Raw genomic sequence first — 21879 nt, 5'->3', positions numbered from 1 at the left:
AGATGCTGTTGGCTTTTTTCCTTTCAATGCTCAGTGTCAGAACACCAGTGGTACTAGTAGAAGGTGATGGTGGCCTGCCCTGGGAAACTAGTTAGGCATGAAAGGTCAGATGCCCCAGGGCCATGGGTGGGTTTACTGCTGAGCTGCACCCCCCCCTTTCTAGACATGAGATGCCATGGCATGTGGTCATCACAGAAGGGAGCTCACAGCTGGGGGCTGCTCAGGCTGCTTTCACAAGAAATGGGAAAGACTTAACTCCTCGTCAGAACAGATCCAGATGATTGCATTTCGTTCTAGGGATCTAAATCTAAGATGGGCTATCTGTCTGCCCTTTGGGTGTACAGGAGTCCTTTTGGGTGTATACCTAGAAGTGGAATTGCTGGCTCATACGGTAATTCTATGTTTAATTGTTAGAGGAACTGCCATACTGTTTTCCGGAGTGGCTGTAGCATTTTACATTCCCACTAACAGTACACAAGGGTTCTTCTTTGGACCCTTCTATATTGATGGAATTTGGGGTACCTGGGTAATACAGTCAGTTAAGTTTCAACAATTGGTTTCAGCTCAGGTCATGATCTCAGGGCCATGAGATCAGGCTCTGCCTCAGGCTCCATGCTCAGCGCAGAGTCTGCTTGGGATTCTCTCTCTCTCTCTCTCTCCACTCCCCCTTAAATAAGTAAGTATATCTTCTAAAACTTTTAAGAAAAATGTTTCAGTAGAATTCACCAGTGAAGCCATCAGGTCCAGGATTTTTCCTTGTAAAGAGATTTTTGGCTTAGTGGTTGAGCATCTGCCTTCAGCCTAGGATGTGATCCTGGAGTCCGGGATCGAGTCCCACATGGACTCCCTGCATGGAGCTCCCTGCATGGAGTTTGCTTCTCCCTCTGCCTGTGTCTCTGCCTCTCTTGCTCTCTCTCTGTCCCTCATAAATAAATAAAATCTTTAAAAAAAAGAAATATAATGAGTCACATCTGTAATTTCCGATTTCCTAGTGCCAGGTTATAAAGGGCAGAAAGAAAGAAGTGGAGTTCATTTGAGTCATATATTTTATTTAACCCAACAGATATCCCCAAGTATTATTCTTTCAACAGGCAATCAATCAAAAAATCATTGATGATACGTTTTATGTTTGTTTGTTTTGTACTGTGTGAGTTTCCCATAGCTGCTGTCACAAAGTACCATAGACTGGGTGACTTAAAACAACAGATATTTATTCTCTCATGGTTTTGGAGGCTAGACATCCAAGATCAAGATATGGGCAGGGTCGCGCTCCCCCTGGAAGCTCTGGGGGAGAATCCTTTAGGACCTCTTCCATCCTCTGGGGGCTCTGACGCTCCTCATCCCTCCCATCTCCACCTCTATCTTTACATGGTTTCCTCCTCTGTGTCTGAGTTTCCTTCTTAGAAGGATGCCCCATCTTTAGATTGGGGCCCACCCTATTCCAGCATGACCTTGTCTTAACTAATTTGATCTGCAAAGACCCTGTTTCCAAATAAGGTCACATTTGCAGGGACTGGGGGTTTAGGCTTGGATGTACCTTTCTGGGAGACACAAGCATGTCCCACATGACAGGTCCCCTCAATTCAGTTCCCCACCACCCCCAAACTGGGCGGGGCAGGCACTGCCAGCGTCATTACAGCTGAATCCTCGTGGCGGGTGATCCTGTGTTCATGGTTGTCCCGAGAGCCATGTGCATTTCTGATGACATGAGTTCGGGCCGAGGGGCGGCTTTCTCCTGTCACACGCTGGGTGGTGCCTCAATGCTGCACTCCCAGCTGCAGGGGATGCCTCCCTGGGCCCCCAGGCCTTAGCACAGCCCCCCATCCCCACCTGGCCACCTGGGCACGGCCCCGGAGAAGGGCCCACAGTTGTCCCTCCTTCTGCAGTGACCCGTCCGGCGAGGAGATGCTCAGCGTGCAGGTCCCGGACTCCATCACCAGCTGGGTGGGTGAGGCCGTGGGTCTGTCTGAGGCTTGGGGCCTGGGTGTCGCCGTGCCTGCCCCGCTGAAGACCTTCAAGCCTTTCTTTGTTGACTTCACGCTGCCCCCCCACGTGGTCCGCGGGGAGCAGGCCAAGGTCCCGCTCAGCATCTACAACTACATGGGCACCTGTGCCGAGGTACTAAAGCCACCCTCCCCACCCCGCAGCCTTCCCAGTGCCTGGGGGTGGGGGGTGGGGGTGGCACCTGTGAGGCAGGGATGAGGACAGCCTGAGCTGTCTCCTCGGAAGGGGACAGAGCAGCTCAGTGCCTGGGGAGAGGGGGCCATGGAAGGGGCAACCTCTGTGTTAAGGGGGAGGCAGGGGCAGGAAGTCCTGCCCTGGAGGTCAGCAGGGCGGGGGCTCAGTGTCCCTGTGCACATGGGCACGCTCACCCTCCGTGGCCGCACTGTTCCCCTGGTCGATGTTGCGGTTTGCACAGACGTCAGGGAGAGAGGCTGTGCTACCCATGACTGCGGGGGAAATGGGTTGGCACGCACGAAGAACGGTGACCACAGAAGGGCCACCGACCTTGCTGATGCTGTGGAAGCTCCAGGAGCCGTTCTCAGGGGACTTTTAGGCCCACCCTAGCCTCTTCTCAAAGAAAGTGGAAAAGGCAACTCCCTTGGTTTCTCGCAGCTTCCGTAACAAAGTAGTGCGACCTGGGAGGCTTGAAACAATAGAAACTTGTTCTTTCACAGTTTTGGAGGCCAGAGTCTAAGGCTCCAGGGTGGTCAGGGTGGGTTCCTCCCAGAGGCTCTAAGGGAGCGCCCCCTCGTGCCTCCAAACTGCAGCCTGTCTTCACGTGGCCTTCCCTTGCGTGTCTTCCCTCTGTCAATGTCTCTGTGTCTATGGTTCCTCTTCTAAAGATCCCAGTCCTGCTGGAGTACAGCCCACCCCAATAACCTGATCGTGACTTAGCGACCTCTGCAGAGACCCCGTTTCCAAATAAGATCATGTTTACAGGTGACAGGGGTTTAGGACTTCATAATAGCTTTCTGGAAGCCACAACTGAACCCATAACAGCTACCCCAAGGGGGCAGACTTAGGGCCGACCTCGGAGGCTGGGGAGGATTTCAGACCCTGTGGATGAGTAAGGACAGCAGGCGAGGGGGGCCTGTGAGACTGGGTGTGTACATGATGGGAAATGGGGCTTCGGGGAGTCTGGGTCTGTGTAACAGTGCAGCTTGGAGAGGCTAGGACCCACTCACCACCTTTGTAATCCTTTGAGCACTGGCAAGGCCTGGAGGTCAGCTGGTGGGAGGAAGGAAGGGAGATGGGGAGGGTTCTCCACAGTTAGGGGTAGCCCTTGGGGTTGAGGTTGAAAGCCAAGGCTGTGGGTGGAGGAGTGAGTGGGGTGCAGGATCAGGGGTCCATCTGGGAGCAGGCCTGCCGTCTGCAGGTCTCAGCCTCACCCCGACAAGCCACACTCTGGGGACATGGCTGACATCCCCCTGGCCCTGCCCAAGTACGTGGGGAGCCCCGAGGGCCATTGGCTCATTCCATACCAAGGGCAAAGGATGTGACCTGCAGCCTCAACCAGACACTGTGGAAACTAAGAGATTTCATCCCCAAATCCCAGATTTCCATTTTTTTCCTGAAAAAATGAGGACATTTGGCTAGAGAGAAATTGGATTTTGCAACTTGTGGGGTGCCCAAGGCTGCTGAGGGTTCAGGACATTCACACTTCGCTGCCCCCAGAAGACTGGACTTTCACTTGGCATTTCTATTTACGGCCTTATTTTGCCTCAGTTTCCCTATCTGTAGGGAAAAGCCTATCTGTAGGTTGAGCGTGAGAGCTCAACCTGGCCCCGGTCACCCCCACTGGCTTCTCTGGGGCAGGAGGGAAAGAGTAGGTGTGAGGGCCCCTCCTGAGTGTCCACGGGGATGGCTGTGATCTGTGGTCACTTCTGGGCCTGACCTGGAGCCGGGGACAGCAAGCATTCTGAGCCAGGCTGAAGGTGACCTTGAGCTTTACCTGAGATGCTTTACTCCTTTTTTGCCCTTTGCAAATGCTATGCGTCCCCTGAATGATTACATCTGCCCAAAAGCATGTTGCACGCGATGGCATGTGACGGCCTGAAGGTTAGTAAAGGGCCTCTTGCGCTGCTGTCTGGCTGGCACAGGATGAGCTCGACGCTGGTGTTTACATTTGACTTTCTTGCTGGTGTTTCTTTGACTTTATAGAAGAGCCACATATTCGTGCACTGTCACCTGGGAGCTCCTTAAAGGTCCCTTCAGCCTTTAATTAATGGAAAATTTCAACTGGAAAAAAAATGCAGTCAGTACAGATTCCAAAATAGGAATGAAATATCAAGAGGTCACCAGAAAGGAGCCCCTAGATGTAAAACGCTGGTGATTCGCATTCATTGTCACTCAGAACCAATTGCCCAAGTGCTCAGTGTGTGCTGGGCCTTGTGTAGACCTCAGAGGACCCCAGGGCCCAGGGCATGGGGTCAACCTGTGCGTGACCTCGGGAGCGCTGACACCGCTAACCTCCGTGGCCAGTGCTGGCCTCGGGATTTTGCCTGCATCGATACCAAGCACCTGCGTGGGCCGGGAAGGAAGGGCTGTGAATGGGATCCTTCCCAGATAGATAGGAAGCTCAGAGATGCATCGTTATATGTCCAAGGTCTCACGGGGGGTTTGGGGCAGAGCTATGCTAGAACTGGGTATTCACAGGGAGCCAGGCAAGCCCTGGGAAGGGGCAGCTCCCCTGACCATGAGAATCTCCAGGCAACGTTTGAGTCAGGCACCAGGGCCTGGAAGGGCATCCCAGGAAGAGGGAACAGCATACACAAGCAACAGAGGCAGGAGGCAGCTTAGCCTGTCCCGGGAACTGCCCAACACACAGTCTGGCTGGGCTTTAGGGTCTGCTGGGGAAAGCAGAGGAGAGAAGGTCAGAGCCTCGAGCATTCGTTTGGGTGAGAGCTGCTGTGGTGGAAACCAAGGCAGGGGCCAAGAGGGACATGTGGAGTAGGTTCAGAGCACGCAGCCCTAGAGCCTGGTGCCTGTATGGTCCATTCTCTGTCATTTTTTAAATATAAAGTATAGCCAGGAGGAATAGGACCCCAGTCTTAAAAATCTGGAATAAGTGCAGGCTGATCCCTGATCTATAGGATGGTTCCCACACCCACACACACACAAGGGGAGGGTCCTCGAAGAATTGGCAGGCAGGACCCTCAGGTGCCCATTTTAGCTCCAACACTGGTGGCTGGTTTGTTGCGCATCCCCAAGGCACCAGGGAATCAGACCCATCTACACCCCCCAACATGGACAGCCGGTCCTTCTACCCAGGACCTTGGCTCTTGAGTTTTTTCTTTCTTCTTTGGGAGAACGCTGACTCAGAGGGATGTGGGGGCTCCTGACGCATCCTGCACCAGCTGTTCACCCTCTGGTCCAGCTGGGCTTGTCCTTTGGTAGGATTCAGACGCTCCATCCCACTTGCTGCTAGATTTTTCTCATCTCCTTTCCTCCCCATCACACATGCACGCGTGTGGGACTTATGCATGCTGATCCCCTGCGGCCTGGGGTCACTCGCGTTCTCTTTGGCTTCATTACTTTAGCTCCTCGTAGGCACCTGCACCCACTAGGTGCTTCATATATGCTGATTGGACAAATGGATGTGGACCAAACAGCCTGTTCTAGATTGGAAGGTATAACTGCACGTACACGTAGAGACACACATGCACATGCATGCACTCAAACATTGTGCATGATTATATGCATGCACATGTGTGTGCATATGCCACACTTAGACACACACATAGGTATGCCCACAGAGATGCGTGCATGCATGGCACACGCGCACACACACAGAACTGTGTTGTGACACCACGGACCTCAGAAGAAGTGCTTTGCGGGGCCTGGAAAGGTGGAGCAGTCCCTCCCATCTGGTGCCCTGGGTGGACGTGGCAGGAGAAGCTGCCCTTGAGTCAGCCTCGGTCCTGAGGGGAAGCTGGCTCTGTGGGGTGTCGGGGGGCTGAAGTGAAGAGGGGCCTCCCAGCAAGACAATGGTGAATAGTTGGTTCTGATTGGAAATGGAAAGGGGGCCTTCCGAGACGAGCATGGCTTTTGGAGAGGGCTGATGCTGTGGGCGGTGTGATGTGCTGGGAGGGCGCACACATCCCGGGCACCACGAGCAGCGTCCCACCCTCTGCAGGTGTACGTGAAGATCTCTGTTCCCAAGGGCATCCGGTTTGTCGGGCACCCAGGCAAACGCCATCTGACCAAGAAGATGTGCGTGGCCTCTGGGGAGACGGAGCCTGCCTGGGTGGTTCTCTCCTTCGGGGACCTGGGCATCAGCAATGTCACAGGTGAGGCCCCTGCTGCCTCAGGCATCCCCCCACCCTCTGGGCCACTGCCAGGTCCGTGTGCTGAAGCCAGGCACAGGTGTGGGGTGGGCAAGGCAGTAGATGAGGTCAGGAGGGCAGCTGGGGAGGCAGGACATCAGGAGGTAGGGCAGGGTGGTCCCTGGGGGCGAGGCCCGAAGCTTCACCAGGAGGATGCTGAGCTTAGGGGCCACACCAGCATAGCACACATACGCGTGCACCCATGCTTGCACAACACGTGTGGCACACCTGCACACACACCACGTGGGATGAGGGGGAGGAACGGTCCGGCTCCCTGCTGGGTGGGAGCCTGTTCTGACAGCAAGCACCTGAGCTCTCAAATCTCCGCAGCCAAAGCCCTAGCTTACGGAGAAACAAGCTGCTGCAGGGATGGGCAGTCCATCAAACACGCGGAGGAGAGCTTCGCTGACCGGAGGGTCCCCACCGGGAGGGATCACATCAGGCGCAGTGTGATGGTTGAGGTAAGCCCGTGTCCTCACCAAGGACACTTGGCCTGGGCCCGATTCCATCAACCCTGGACTTGGGCGGGGAGTAGCGGGGGGAGTGCTGGCTGGAGTATGTGGTCTCTGCCCAGGGCTGGGGCAGCTCCCATGGGTCCTGCTCTCAGTCCTGGGGCAGGTGAAGGGTCTCTGCATTTCCTCACTAGGGGACTGCAGCATCCAGCCCCCTGTGGTGCAGAGTGACATGTGGTAAAGCAGCCTGGGACTGACAAGGGCTGCAGGGAAGTGTCCTCTGCCCCCCACGCTGACCATCTTGGAGGGCGGTGCACCTCCACCTCTGACTTCCTATTTGTCAGAGGCAGTTGTAGGGATTGGGACCTGGTATTTGGAGGCTTGTCATTAGGATGCCCAGGCAGAGAGGACACAACACCTAGACCACAGGGGCCTAGGTGTTGGCGTCTTATTGACACCCCAGCTCCCTGCCCCCCAGCTGGGAATCTAGGATCTGCCACTTAGTGTCTCAGATAGTCCAATGCCGCTCCATACATCAGGGGTGCTCACACTTGCCTCCATAGTGTGGGAGGGCCGGAGAGAATGTACACGATGCCTTGCAGTCCTGAGCACGCAGTGGCAGTGATGCCCTATCTTTATGGGCGCTGCTCGGACACCTCGGGGTCCAGAGCCCTGCTGAGAAACTCATGCTGCCCCAGTGGCACTGATGAAACTCCTCACAGCATCCCGAGTGTGCGCCCCTCCCCAGTGGCCCAGCTGCAAACAGCTGCCCTCCGTCCTGGCTGTGGTCCTGGCAGTGCTGAGCACGAATGATTTCCATCAGCGCCTGGAGTCACGCACACACTGGGCAGTACTCCCAGAGGTGGACGAGTCATTGGCACAGCGTTGTTGATGTGACGTGATGGATTCCTCTGGGACAGGCGTGTCATCTGATGAGGAATGAAGTCTCCGTGAGCTGGCAGGATGGGATGGCCTCAACGGGAAACCCAGAGACCCCTGGCAGCCTCTTGTTCAGTCCGAGCACGCTCCCTGGCCCACTGCCCACCCTCCTGTAGCCAGAGGAGACGGCACGCCGTGCGGAGCGTCCAGGCTGACTGGCAGGCCTAGAGCTCTTGCCGCCTCCATCTGCGGAAGGAATTTCTCAATGCACAGAGAAGGATTCTTTTTTTTTTTTTTTTAAGATGTTTTTTACAAGATTTTATTTATTTATTCATGAGAGAGAGACAGAGAGAGAGAGAGAGAGGCAGAGGCAGAGACACAGGCAGAGGGAGAAGCAGGCTCCATGCAGGGAGCCCGATGTAGGACTCGATCCTGGGACTCCAGGGTCGCACCCTGGGCCAAAGGCAGGCGGTTAACTGCTGAGCCACCCAGGGATCCCCTAAAGATTTTATTTATCTATTCATGAGAGACACACAGAGAGAGGCAGAGACACAGGCAGAGGGGGAAGCAGGCTCCCTGCAGGGAGCCAGATGTGGGACTCGATCCCAGGACCCCTGGGATCACGCCCTGGGCCAAAGGCAGACACTCAAGTGCTGAGTCACCCAGGTGTCCCACACAGAGAGGAATTCTCAGGAGCCGCTGTGCCTGGGCTGTTCCTCCCATTCCCACTGCTCAGCACTCAGCAGTCTGCTCTGCCTGCAGCATCTACCAGCACAGCTTTGTGCAAGCTGTCCTGGGGGCAGGAGGTGACATTTAGACAGCAGAGGACCCAAGATGTCAATGGAAAAAAACCTGAAGGGTGAATTGGAAAAAGGGATTTCTCAGACAGGAGGTGGCAGATGTGTGTCTTGATAAAGCGGCAGCACCCTTTTCTTCCTCCACCGCACCAGGGAGCTCTGGGTGCATGGTTTGTTTGCTGGATCGGTTATTTGGTGGACATTGCATGCCATCTGCTGGGGAGGAGACTACAGATGACAGTAACACATTCCCAAGAGGCTTACAGGAAGCGGGTGACAGTTATTTCCCATTGTGTGTGCTCTACGGGATGGAGGGGGAGCCAGTGTCACCCTGCCTGGCTCCCCGGCTACCCCCTACACCAGGAGGACAGAGGTGGGGACCATGGCAAGCATGACAAGGCTAGGAGCAGTTGGTGAGTGGGTTTGACCAGAGTCTGGAGAAGGGGAATGAACCTCAGTTTCCCCACCTTGTCTTGGGAAGTAGGCAGCCTGGTCCTTCTCCGTGTCCCTGTGATGTCGGCATTGCCCTGCAGGGTCTAGACCCAGAGCCACTGCCATGGAAAGGTGGCCACTGCCCTGTGCTGACCACCCCCGTGACACTCAGTTCTCCCTATCTCTCTGTTGCAGCCGGAAGGAGCCCCCCGTGCGTACACCTACAGTGTTTTCTTCTGTCCCAGTGGTGAGTCCCTGCACCTGCCCTGCTGAGGACGTGGTCCCTTACTCCCTCTCTGTTGTAGCTCTCCCACTGCAAAGCGGATGCCTGCCCTTCCTGGGCTCAGAAGACGCAGCAGCAGAGAATTGAGATGTCCAGGCTGGTGACAACCGTGAGCCAGAATGTGGGCCGGGGGTCTGCCCTGCAGCCCACAAATGTAGACTGGAGGCACCAATGAGAAGAGTCTGTGGGTGGGAATAGGGCTGTCCTTGGGGCCCTGGGGTGAGAAGGCCAGGATCCAGGGAAGGGAGGTCTTAGAGTCACATCAGGGAAAGCAAGACTGACCCAGAATCCTGGGCCTATAGAGAAAATAGGAAATTAAAGCGAGTTCCAAAAGGTGTGGGATTTGGGATCTGCCCCAGTCCCCTGAAATTGACATTATACTTGTACATGATCCGTGAAAGGGAAATGAGAACAGAGTGCCCAGTGGACAGAATGGCCGGAGAAGCACCCTTCCATACCTCTGCCTTGGCGGGGTCAGGGAAATGCTAGGTGGAACAAGACCCTGGGCTGCTGGTGGGAGGGTCCACCCTCTCCCTGTCTAGGCCGTGCCAGAGGAGCCATCTAGCTTGGAGCTCAGGCCTAGCCTGGCACTGGGCAGTCTTCCAGCAGGCTTTGGCAGGTGGCAGAGCGAAGGAGTCCCTGGGGGTTGCCACTGCCAAGGCATTCAGCACAACTTGTCCCATGACCCACATGGACCACTCTAGACACAGGTTTCCTCTTGACATGTTTCCCCCTTTTTTTGTAATAAATAGCAATACGGTACATATATGCTCAAATGATTTTTGACAGAAGTGCAAAAGCAATTCAATGAAAGAAGGTGAGCCTTTTCCACAAACAGCTGGAGTAATTGGACATCTATTGGCAAAAGCATGACCTTTGACCTAGAGATCCCATTTTATACAAGAATTAACTCAAATGGATTGTGAACTTACATGTAAAACTATAAAACTTTTAGAAAAAATTGGGAGAAAAATCTTTGGGATCTAGGCTAGGTGAAGAGTTTTTAGATATGATATTAAAAAGCATGACCCATAAAAGGAAACTGATGAGTGGACCTCATCAAAATTAAAAACTACTTTGCAAGGGGCACCTGGGTGGCTCAGTTGGGTCTCTGACTCTTGATCTCAGCTCAGGTCGTGATCTCAGGGTCTTGAATTCAAGCCCAAATTGGGCTCCACAGGGCATGGAGCCTACTTAAAAGATAAAAAGCTGCTTTGCAAAAGATGCTGTTAAGAGGAAGAAATACAAGCTCCAGCCTGGGAGAAAATCTTTCCAAACCCAGATCTTACAGAGGACTAGCACCTAGAATATATAAAGAGCTCTCAAAATTCAACAATAAATAAAACAACCCAATTAGAAAGTGGGAGAAAGGAGGAACACCTGACACCTGGTTGGCTCAGTTGGTGGAGCATGCAACTCAATTTCAGGGTTGTGAGTTTGAGCCCCACGTTGGGTGTAGAGATAACTTAAAAAAAAAAAAAAAGAAAGCAGGAAAAAGAAATAAACAGTTCACCAAAGGAGATACACATGGCAAATAAGTATATGAAAAGGTGTTCATCATTAACCATTAGCAAGTGCACAATAAAGCACCATGAGTTATCAATGCACACTTACCAGGAAGACTAAAATTAAAAAAAAAAAAGTTACCACAATAAAAGATGACCAGGATGTGGAATAAAGGGATCACTCATACATTTGCTGGTGGGAATTATAAAATGGTATGGCCGCTGCTGGTAGTTTCTTAAAAAGCTACACATGCTCCAAGCTTAGCACCCAGAAATTGCACTACTAGGCATTTATCCCAGAGAAATGAAGATTTATATTCACACAAACGTTCATATCAGCTTTATTTGTAATGGCCCCAAACTGGAAACAGTCTAGGTGTCCTTCAGTGGATGAATGGTTATACAAATCATGGTATATTTGTACCTTGGGATGCTATTCACTGGTAAAAAGGAATAAACTATTGATATTTGCAGCAACTTAGATGAAGGGAATTGAGTGAAAAAAAAACTTGATCCCAAAAGGGTCCATAAATGACTCCATTTAGGGTATTTTTGAAATGACAAAATTTTAGAAATGAAAATCATATTACTCATTGCTGGGATGGCGAAGAAGGGTGCGGATATGGTGATAAAGGGCAATAAAAGGGATCCTGTCCAAATAAAATTGGAGAAATATGAATAAGTTTAATGGTTTGTATCAATGTCAATATCCCAATTGTGATCCTGTAGTAGAATTTTGCGAGATACCACTGGGGGATATTGAGTCGAGAGGACACAGTTTGGGTGCCTGGGCAGCTCGGTTGGTTAAGCGTCTGCCTTCGCTCGGGTCATGATCCCAGGATCCTGGGATCCAGCCCCGCATCCAGCTCTCTACTCAGAGGGGAGCCTGCTTCTCCCTCTCCTTCTGCTACTCCCTTTGCATGTGCTCTCTGGTGCATATCTCGCTCTCTCTGTTAAATAAATAAAATCTTAAAAAAAAAGAGGACACAGATCTTTCCATATTATTTCTTAACAGTTGTCTGTGAATCTGCAATTATCTCAGTAAATTTTAAATTAAAATCACTTTTAAAAGTGATGCGTGTGTGGGGCACCTGCGTGGCTCAGTTGGTTAAGGGTCTGACTACAGATTTTGGTTCAGGTCATGATCTCAGGGTTGTGAGTTTGAGGCCCACAAAAGGGTGTGTAGCCTGCTTAGGATTCACTCCCTCCCTTTGCCCCTCTCCCCCTAAAAAAAGTGGTACATGTGTACAAATATTGTAAGATTGCAGTCGTATGAGGTACTTAGAGAAGTCAAAATCAGAGACAGAAAGTAGAATGGTGGGAGCCAGGGTCTGTGGGGAGAGGTTGGTGACTTGGTGTTTAATGGGGACAGAGTTTCAGTGTTGCAAGGTGAAAAGAGTTCTGGAGGCGGGCGGCGATGATGTTTGCACAATATGACTGTATTTGATACCACTGAACTGTACACTTAAAAATGGTTAAGAAGGCCAATTATACATTATGTGTATTTTACCACAATACAAAAAATTGGGAAAACAAAAAGCAATACCTAACTATTACAGGGAACTTAGAAAGATAGAAATAGAAAGAAGGAAAAATACCTCCTCTGGTTTGCATCCATAGATGACCTCTTCTGACATTTTGTTTTATTTGGTTTCATAGGATTGATTGTTGTTTGTTTTTTATTTTTAATTTTAAATTTTTTAAATTTTTTTGATTGTTGTTTGTTTTAACATAGTTGTAACTCATGAACTATATAAAATTTGTATTCTGCTCATTTCACACATCCTGAGCACTTTTCCTTGTTTTTGTAGTTTTTTTTTTAATTAATTAATTAATTTATTTATGATAGTCACACAGAGGGAGAGAGAGAGGCAGAGACACAGGCAGAGGGAGAAGCAGGCTCCATGCACCGGGAGCCCGACGTGGGATTCGATCCCGGGTCTCCAGGATCGCGCCCTGGGCCAAAGGCAGGCGCCAAACCGCTGCGCCACCCAGGGATCCCCTGTTTTTGTAGTCTTTACAAACATTTCAAAACATCTTCAATATGTTCTATCAAATGTCTGCTCCATAATTTGACCATTATGGAATGTTTTGAAGTATTGTTGGACACATAGGTTGCTTCTATTTTTTACATCATAATTTACACTAGGCTGAATATATATTTATATTCAAGGTAAAGTCGGTAATATCTTTAACGTGTTTATGGAGGTATAATTGATATACAAGAAATCATACGTATTTTAAGTGTACAGTTTGGTAAGTGTTGGCATATGTGTATATCCATGAAACCATCACAACTAGGATCATGAGGATCTCCATTAACCCCCAAAGTCATGCTCCCTTGTAATCATTCACCCAGTCTACCCTTGTCACTAGGGAACTACTGACCTGCCTTCTGTCGCTGTAGGTTACTTCGCACTTTCTAGACTTCTATATAAATGGAATCATATAAAATGTACTCTTTTTATCTGGTATCTGTCACTCAGCATAAGAATTTTGAGATGCATCCATGTTGTGTGTACCAATAATTCAATCATTTTAAGGCTGAGTGGGACTCCATTGAATGGGTGCATTGCACTTTTTTTATTCATTGACCTGTTGACGGATAATTTGAATTATTTCCAGTTTGGGGCTATTTCCAATAAAGCTGCTATGAATATTCATGAACAAGTCTTTGTATGGTGATATACTTTCCTTTCTCTTGAGTCACTACCTATGAGTGGAATGGCTAAATCATACACTAGGTATGCATTCAACCTTTTAAGAAATGGTCACACTATTTTCCAAAGTAATAGTACCATTTTGCATTCCCACCAGCAGGGGGGTGGGAATCATTTCCTTCCTCTCCTCACCCCACATTTGGGGTTGTCAGTCTGATTAATTTTAGCCCTTCTAATAAGTGTCTGATGGTATCTCATTGTGTTTTTAATGTGCATTTCTGTCATTCAAGCATCTTTTCACGTGCCTGTTTACTACTGGTATATTTTTTGGGAGGTGAAGTGGCTGTTCAAATCTTTTAACATTTATTTTAAGTTGAGTTTTGGAAGTTTTTATAAAAGTCTGAATACAAGTCTTTTACCAGATAAATGCTTCACAAAGACATTTCTCCCAGGGTGTGGCTTGTTATTTCTTTCTCTTAATAGTGTCTTTGTAAGAGCAGAAGTTTCTCATGTCAAGGTGGCCCAGTCGATTAATCTTTCCTTTTATGGATTATGCTTTTGTTATATCTAAGAAATCTTTCCCAAATCCTACGTTCTCTCCTCAAAGTTTGTGGTATTAGAAACTTAAAAGTAGCTATGATCCATTTCAAGTTGATATTTGGAGACCATGTAAAATGTGGATCGGAGTTTCCTTTTCTGCTTCTGGGTTAACTATTTGTTCCAGCATCACTTCTTGAAATGATTTTCGCTATTGAATTGCCTTCACACCTTTGTTGCAAATCAGTTGTTCATAGACGTGTGGGTCCATTTCTGGACTCCCTACTCTGTTCTGTTGAGCACTTGATTAAGTCTCGACATCAGAGGTGTGAGTCCTTTAACTTGGTTCTTTATCAAAGTTGTTTTGGCTCTTCTAGATTCTTGATGTTTCTATATAAATTGTGGAATCAGCTTTGTAATTTCCCCCAAAGACCCTGCTGTGTCTTGATTGAGATTGCAATGAATTTATACATCAGTTTGGGAAATAATGAACGTATGTGTAGTATTGTCTTCTGATCCACGGGCACTGTCTATCTCGCCACTGATTTGAGTCTTAATTAGTTTCAACAGCATCTTGCAGTCTCCAGTATACAGATCTTTCCACATCTTTCGTAGGATTTATTCCTGTGAGCATTTCATCTTTTGTGCCTGTTGGCAAAGCTTCATTAAGCCAACTCCGTTTGCTATTCCTCATGCAGCTGCATGAGGAACCACAGTGGGACTGGCCCCCCGTGGTCCTGATTCTAAGCTCCGGGCACAGGCAGGCAGAGGCAGGATGCCTCCAGGTACCCCCTCAACACCCTTTCTCCTTCCCTCCATCCAGAGAGAGTCCACATCTCCACACCCAACAAGTATGAGTTCCAGTATGTGCAGCGGCCACTGTGTCTCACCCGTTTTGATGTAGCTGTGCGAGCCCACAATGATGCTCGAGTGGCTTTGTCCGCCGGGCCCCAGGACACAGCGGGCATGATAGAGATTGTCCTAGGGGGCCACCAGAACACCAGGTCCTGGATCTCCACCAGCAAGATGGGCGACCCTGTGGCCAGCACACACACGGCCAAGATCCTCTCCTGGGATGAATTCAGAACATTCTGGATCAGCTGGCATGGCGGGTTTATCCAGGCATGGCTGGGCTGACTGGGGCTGGGCATGGGAACCTCATGCTCCATGGCATTTGCTGCTTCCTGCTCTGTGTCTGACTCTGACAGGGTCAGGGAGGAGGGAGGATAAACACAGGGCAGCACCTCAGGTTGCTCACAGTCTGCCTGGAGTCACTTAAAAAAAAATTAAAAAGTGAGAGCTGTGTTGGAGGAAGCCCCCAGGGATCTGGTTGCTGAGGGATAGTGGGTAGTCATGGAGAAGGAAAGTACATATGAGCAGGTGAAATGGGGGGGGTACTTCATGGGCCAGGCAAAGGGGGACATAGCCAAATTGGGTTTTTAAACATGAATAGGAGTTCACCAGGCAAACTGGGGGAGTGGAGGATGTTCCAGGCAGAGTGAATAGCATGTGCAAAGGCCCAGAGATTCCAGGGAGTCCGATGACTTTGGAATCTGTAGATGCAACACTTGTGTGTCTAGTGGATGTGGTCACCTTTTGTTTCTCTGTCTGTGACCCCCTAGCCAGCGTCACTGCTGCCTGAGTACCACTGTGTGCTTCCTTCCAGCATCCAGCAGCCTTGGCCTCTTTTTCCAGGTTGGCCATGGTCCAGAGCCTTCCAATGAGTCTGTCATCATGGCCTGGACCCTCCCCAGGCCACCAGAGGTCCGATTCATCGGCTTCTCCACTGGCTGGGGCTCCATGGGTGAGTTCCGCATCTGGAAGAAGGTGGAGGTGGACGAGAGCTACAGTGAGGCCTTCACCCTGGGAGTCCCGCACAGCGCCATCCCTGGGTCTGAGCGGGCAGTGGCCTCCGTCATAGGTGCGTCTACCTTGTACCCTGGCCAGGGGAGAAGGGGGGTGAAGACTCAGGCCAAGGGGCAGGGTGTCCACTCCAGGCTTGGTTTCACATTGGCCTCTACGGGGGATCTGTACCTCTGGGGCTTCCAACCCCATACCCACTCACCCAACAAGCAGCCTCTGGTGCTTTCTCCATGTTGAGGCAGACCCGGAGATGGCCCCAACCGTCTTTGAGGTGTTCTCAGTGTGCCCAAGAAGATGGGTCCAGACCCAGCCTGTCCAAGCCCTGTGTGAGGCAACCCCAAAGGGCAGGTGGTGAATTCCATGAAGGCAGTGAGCGTGGGGTGATGTGCCAGAAGGCTGAATATCTAGGTGAAGTCAGCCAGCTGCAGGGTGGGAGGTGGGGGTCCTGGTGAGAGGGACAGATACCTAGAGCATCTGCTGAGCAGGAGTAAGTGGCTGTGATTGGGGGTCTATAGGGTGTGGGTTGTCTCCTGTATCCTGCCCAGATACAGGAGTGGAAAGTGGGGACTGTGTGCTCGACACGGTGTTGGGTGTTGGAAGTGTAGAGAGAAGACAAGAGGCCAGGAGGGGCAGACAAACCTGAATGTGGGGGCTCAGGGCTCTCTGACATCAGAGGACAGAAGCCCTGGAGCCCAGACAGGTTGGTGGTTGGGGCCATATCAGAGGATGTGGAAGTTTATGATTTCTGAGGCAGAAGATCAAGTCAGAGATGACTGTACGGGCAAGTGGTCTGGGTAGTAGCACAAGGGAGCAAGCAGATGGGCCGGGATGGAGAGGGGGTAAAGGCCGGGACCTGTATGCCAGTACCTTTGGCACAGGTGAAGAAGAAGCTGAGAAGCTCAGAGGAGGGTGATGAGAAAGTAGGCAGGCCCTGCCATGGATGGCGACTGCAGGAGCAGTGGCAGCCTCAGTGGGGCAGGAGGAAAAGCCAGGGAGGAAGGGAGGTGTGATCACAGAACAGCAGGAGTTCTGGAGGGCCTGTCAGCCATGTGTGGTGCAGAGAGGCCAAGAAGAGGAAGACAAAGTGCCGAAGAGAGGAAAGCATGGGAGAAATTTAAAAAAGGAACTTAAAAATACATCAACAATGTCACAAAACGTACAGAAACTTAAAAAAAGGAATACCTGGGTGGCTCAGTGGTTGAGCATCTGCCTTTGGCTCGGTGTGATCCTGGGGTCCTGGGATCAAGTCCCGCATCAGGCTCCCCATGGGGAGCCTGCTTCTCCCTCTGCCTATGTCTCTGCCTCTCTCTCTGCCTCTCATGAACAAATAAGTAAAATCTTAAAAAACAAAACAAAACAAAAACATTAAAAAAATCTAAACACTCATGATTGAAGAGAAAAATCACATTTCCTACTGGAAGTTTGAAAAAAAATTTAAAATGGAACCACAATGGTTGGATTGTCCTGTCACCATTTGTGGGATGCAACCAAAGTTGTACCTGGAAATGTATAGCTTTAAATGCACTTGATTTAAAAGCCACAAAGAGGGCAGCCCCGGTGGCTCAGCGGTTTAGCGCCACCTTCAGCCCAGGGCCTGATCCTGGAGACCCGGGATCGAGTCCCACGTTGGCCTCCCATGTTGGCCTCCCACGTTGGCCTCCCACGTTGGCCTCCCTGCATGGAGCCTGCTTCTCCTCCTCCCTCTCCCTCTCTCTCTCTCTCTCACATAAATTAAAAAAAAAAAATCTTTAAAAAAGCCACAAAGAACCTTGTTCAGTGACACCCTGGCTGGCTCAGCAGTTGAGCATCTGCCTTTGGCCCCAGGTGTGATCCCGGGGTCCTAGAGTTGAGTCCCACATCGGGCTGCCCACAGGGAGCCTGCTTCCCCTCTGCCTATGTCTCTGTCTCTCTGCCTCTCTCTCTGTGTCTCTCATGAATGAATAAATACTCTTAAAAAAAAAAAAAGAAAAGAAATGAACATGCAGCTCATGAGGAGGTAGAGAAAGAACACTGAGTTGAGACTAAAGAACATAGGGGGAGGTGTGTAAGAGAGTTCCAGCAGGTGGCTGCCAAAGCCAGGGCACCCGTTGGGCTAAGTGGGCATGGGGCACAGTCTGGTCCCAAAGGGCAGCGCTGGCAGTCAGAGGGTGGGTGGCCAGTGTTAGGCCATAGGCCACCCTGGGGAAGCTATCCCTAGGACAGCCAGGGTACTGGTGGAGGCCAGCCCACAGCCCAGCTCTCTTTTCCTCCCACCAGGAGACGTCATGGGGCCTACCCTGAACCACCTCAGCAACCTCCTGCGGCTGCCCTTTGGCTGCGGAGAGCAAAACATGATCCACTTTGCACCCAACATCTTTGTCCTGAAGTATCTTCAGAAAACCCGGCAGCTCAGCTCCGAGGTGGAGCAAGAGACCACGGACTACCTGGTACAAGGTACTGGAGTGGGGGGAGACTGCCCAGGTGGAGGGCATGGAGAGGGAAGCAGCCCACATGCCTGGCATAGCAGATGAGGAGGGGGGTACCAAAGTGGGTGAAAGAGGCCACACGGGGTGGCCCCATCTGGTCACTGTCAGCAGGAGCCTGGTGTCTGCACCTGTTAGGACAAGGCACTGAATGCTGGGAATCAGCTATGGGGAGAGGAATGGTGTCTTTTAAAAGTGTAGATTCTCGGGGGGTGCCTCGGTGGCTCAGTCGGTTACACATCTGCTTTCGGCTCAAGTCATGATCTTGGGGTCCTGGGATCAAACCTTGAAGTGGGGTTCTTGCTCAGCAGAATCTGCTTCTCCATCTCCCTCTGCCCCTCCCCTGCTTGTGCTCTTTCATTCTCTCTCTCTCAAATAAATAAAATCTTTAAAAAATTTTAATGTAGATTTTTTAAACAAGAAGAGCAATGTAATAGCATTATAAAAATATTTAGAAAAGCAAAATAACTCTCTATAGTCTCCCCATCCGTGTTGGCTCCACATTTACACTCCTGCTTTCCAGCAGCACGGGTTAGCATCGTCGCCCTTGGTGTCTTGTAACCTGTCATTCTATAGAGTGTCCCAGCCACACGCTGTGTGATTTGTTCCCCCAGGGCTGTGCAGAGCCGTGGTCCTGTTGGCCCTCACTGCTTCGCGGTGGGACCAGGGGCAGCGTGTCCGATGATGGGAGCTGGAACAGCTTCACGTTAGGGCTTTGAGATACGTGCTGCCCTGAGTCATCTTGTCCGGGTACTTGGTGAATTTCTATGGGCTGGGTGTCCAGAAGTCAAATTGCTGGATCTCTGGATGTGCTCATTAATCATTTTCGAGTCTACGCTCTTTGTCCATGACATTTACGGAATACAATGTACTAAATAAACTCTCCTCTTGGATGTGCCAGGGGTATTTCCAGTCTTTTCCCCTAAATAACGCAGCATTGAATATCTTCAGAATTAAACAATACAGGGAAGCCTCAGTGGCACAGTGGTTTGATGCCACCTGCAGCCTGGGGTGTGATCCTAGAGACCTGGGATCAAGTCCCACATCGGGCTCCCTGTGTGGAGCCTGCTTCTCCCTCTCCCTGTGTCTCTGCCTCTCTCTCTCTGTGTCTATGAATAAATAAAATCTTAAAAAAAGAGAAATAAACAGTACAGCACTGAACATCTTCAGAAATAAATAAGACAGCACTGAACAGCCTCAGAGATCATGCACCGCTAAATATCTTCTATCACCAGGAATCAGACCCTTAGGATAGGGTACAACCCCATGTGTAGAGAGAATACAGCCCTACCTATAGAGGTAGGACCTGAGTAGCCTGACCTGCCCCCTCTGCATGTCTTGGCCCCACAGGAGGGGCACGGGGGAGGCTGGAGCCTCACCTCTGTCGTAGGCACCTGCTGTGTGTCCTTAGGTAGGACCTCAGGAAATGCCTCAGTTTCCTATCTGTGTAGCAGGGGAGTTAAGTCAGCTGATGCCAAGGTCCTGAGGTCTTCTGATGTGTGCTTCTGGCCTTGGGCTGGAGCTGGGGTGAAAGGGAGGAAGGGGAAGGCTTGACCCAGCTGTGAAGCTGGCATTCACCGCGGGCAGGTACGTGCACCTCCCAGCAACCTCCAGATTATAATGGTCCTCATTTCCCACATGAGCAAAGTGAGACTCCAGAAGCAGCCAGCCTGAGACCATGCAGGGGTGAGTGGTGGGGGATTCCGAGATCCCAGGCTCCCCTGGATTGGATTGGTCAGCCAGGGCACCAGGTCCCAGCCAGAGTGAGAGAAGAACCTACAGGCGCAACCTTGGAAATTTCTGCCTTCAAGAAGGGCTCGCATGTGCCCAGCTGAGGTAATGTCAGATCCTTCTCAGATGGGGGAAACTGAGGCAGGTAAGCACCTTGATTCCTGAGGCCAGCCTGGGGTTCCTGCCTCCTGGCCTGTCAAGGTTCCCACAGTGCCTGTGTTTCTGTACAAGACCTCCAGAAGCAGGCCTGATGATCCAGAGCCATTCCTTCTCAGGAAAAAGGAAAGTGCCAGAGCTCATGGTGAACATGAGACTTTCGGATGGAAAGGGAAAGTCAGGGCTTGCTGGGGGGCCGAAAATCTGGCCTGATAAAGGCTGACCAGAGACTGCCGGGAATCCTGAGCCTATTGGGTCTGTGGCCAGGGACTCTCAGGTCGCTGAACACATTGTGGGGGTCGGGCCTTGAATGCCACCCCAAGGCTGATGACCCCTAGTGCTAAATGGCGGCCGGGAGCTCCCCTGAACAGCCAGACCCTATGACCTTCAGCCAGTAGGCATTTCAGACTCTACAAGCTTCAAATCAAGCCCCCTGCCCCGGTTTTCTGCCAAATTTGCTGGTGTTTGCTTCCTGGGGCCGCTGTCACAGGTGTAGGCATGGCTCCTTAGAGTGCGCTTTGCAGACAGGACGTTTTTTCCAAATTGAAGACCTGTGGCAGCCCTGCATTAAGCAAGCCTATCAGCTCCATTTCCCCAACAGCATTTGCTCACCTCATGTTTCTGTGTCACGTTTTGGTAACCTCTGCAAAATTTCAAACTCTTAAATGATTATTATGTTCAAATTGCTGCGATCTCATGCTACAACTTGAACGAATGAGGGGTTGCATCTTATGGAGGAGCAAAGGACATGGTTTCTTTTTCTTTTTTTAAGATTTTATTTATTCATGAGAGACACAAAGAGAGAGGCAGAGACACAGGCAGAGTGAGAAGCAGGCTCCATGCAGGGACCCTGATGTGGGACTCAATCCCGGGACTCCAGGATCATGCCCTGGGCCGAAGGCAGGCGCCAAACCACTGGCCACCCAGGGATCCCAAGGACATGGTTTCTTGATCTGGAATCTACCCTTGGTGAAGAGGCTGTAAAGATTGTTGAAATGACCACCAAGGATTTAGGGTATCACATAAACTGGGTTGATAAAGCAGCAGCAGGGTTTGAAAGGATTGACTCCAATTTTGAAAAAGATCCTACTGTGGGTAAAATGCTATCAAGCAGTGTCGCGTGCTACGGAGAAATTGGGCATGAAAAGAAGAGCCCATCAATGTGGCAAACTTCATCATTGTCTTATTTTAAGGAGTGGCCACGGCCACCCCAGGCGTCAGTGGCCACCACCCTGCTGTGTCAGCAGCCAGCACGTGGTGGCAGGACCCTCCACCAGCAAAAAGATGATGATTCCCTGAAAGCTCAGATAATGGTTAGCATTTTTTAGCCCTAATATTTTAAAATTAATAAGGTAAGGTGTGTAGGCTGTTATTTTAGATATAATAGACTCCAGTATAGCGTAAGCATAACTTTCAATATACTGAAAAACCAAAACATTTGTTTGGCACAATTTATTGGTAAGCTGACCTTGACCCGTACCCACGCTCTTTCCAAAGAATGCCTGTACCACAAACCAAGTGACTTAGAACAACAGGACTGGGTTCGCTCACAGCTCTGGAGGCCAGAAGTCCAAAACCAGGGTTCACCAGGCTTGGTTCTGTCTGGAGGCTCTGAGGGACTCTGTCCGTGCCTCCCTCCTGGCCGAATTCTGGGGCCCCAGGCGTTCCTCGGCTTGTAGACGCACTCCCCGTTCCCTGCCTCTGCCTTCATAGGACTTTCTCTTGGGTCTGTGTCTACTTCTGTTTCTCTTTTCTTCTAAGGGCACTGGCCATTGGATTTGGGTCCCACCTTA

General features: G+C 50.7%; 1 protein-coding gene across 9 annotated transcripts in view; it reads left to right on the top strand.

Annotated features, from left to right (window-relative positions):
- CPAMD8 (C3 and PZP like alpha-2-macroglobulin domain containing 8) overlaps positions 1–21879 on the top strand; it is a 76478-nt gene that overhangs the window by 35082 nt on the left and 19517 nt on the right. For all 9 annotated transcript variants that reach the window (XR_005989066.1, XM_041763976.1, XM_041763980.1 and 6 more), the window contains 7 exons: positions 1887–2118; positions 6140–6293; positions 6660–6790; positions 9085–9136; positions 14698–14996; positions 15570–15795; positions 17994–18170. Coding sequence is in view for 8 of the 9 variants with exons in the window: in XM_041763976.1 (XP_041619910.1) it covers positions 1887–2118; positions 6140–6293; positions 6660–6790; positions 9085–9136; positions 14698–14996; positions 15570–15795; positions 17994–18170 (1271 nt within the window). In the remaining variant the exon portion in view is untranslated. The remainder of the gene's footprint in view (positions 1–1886; positions 2119–6139; positions 6294–6659; positions 6791–9084; positions 9137–14697; positions 14997–15569; positions 15796–17993; positions 18171–21879) is intronic.

Source organism: Vulpes lagopus, chromosome 7 (assembly GCF_018345385.1).
Source record: "Vulpes lagopus strain Blue_001 chromosome 7, ASM1834538v1, whole genome shotgun sequence".
In the NCBI taxonomy this organism is placed as follows: Eukaryota; Metazoa; Chordata; class Mammalia; order Carnivora; family Canidae; genus Vulpes; species Vulpes lagopus.
Note: the sequence above shows the minus strand (reverse complement) of the source record. Positions and strands in the feature narration are given on the sequence as shown.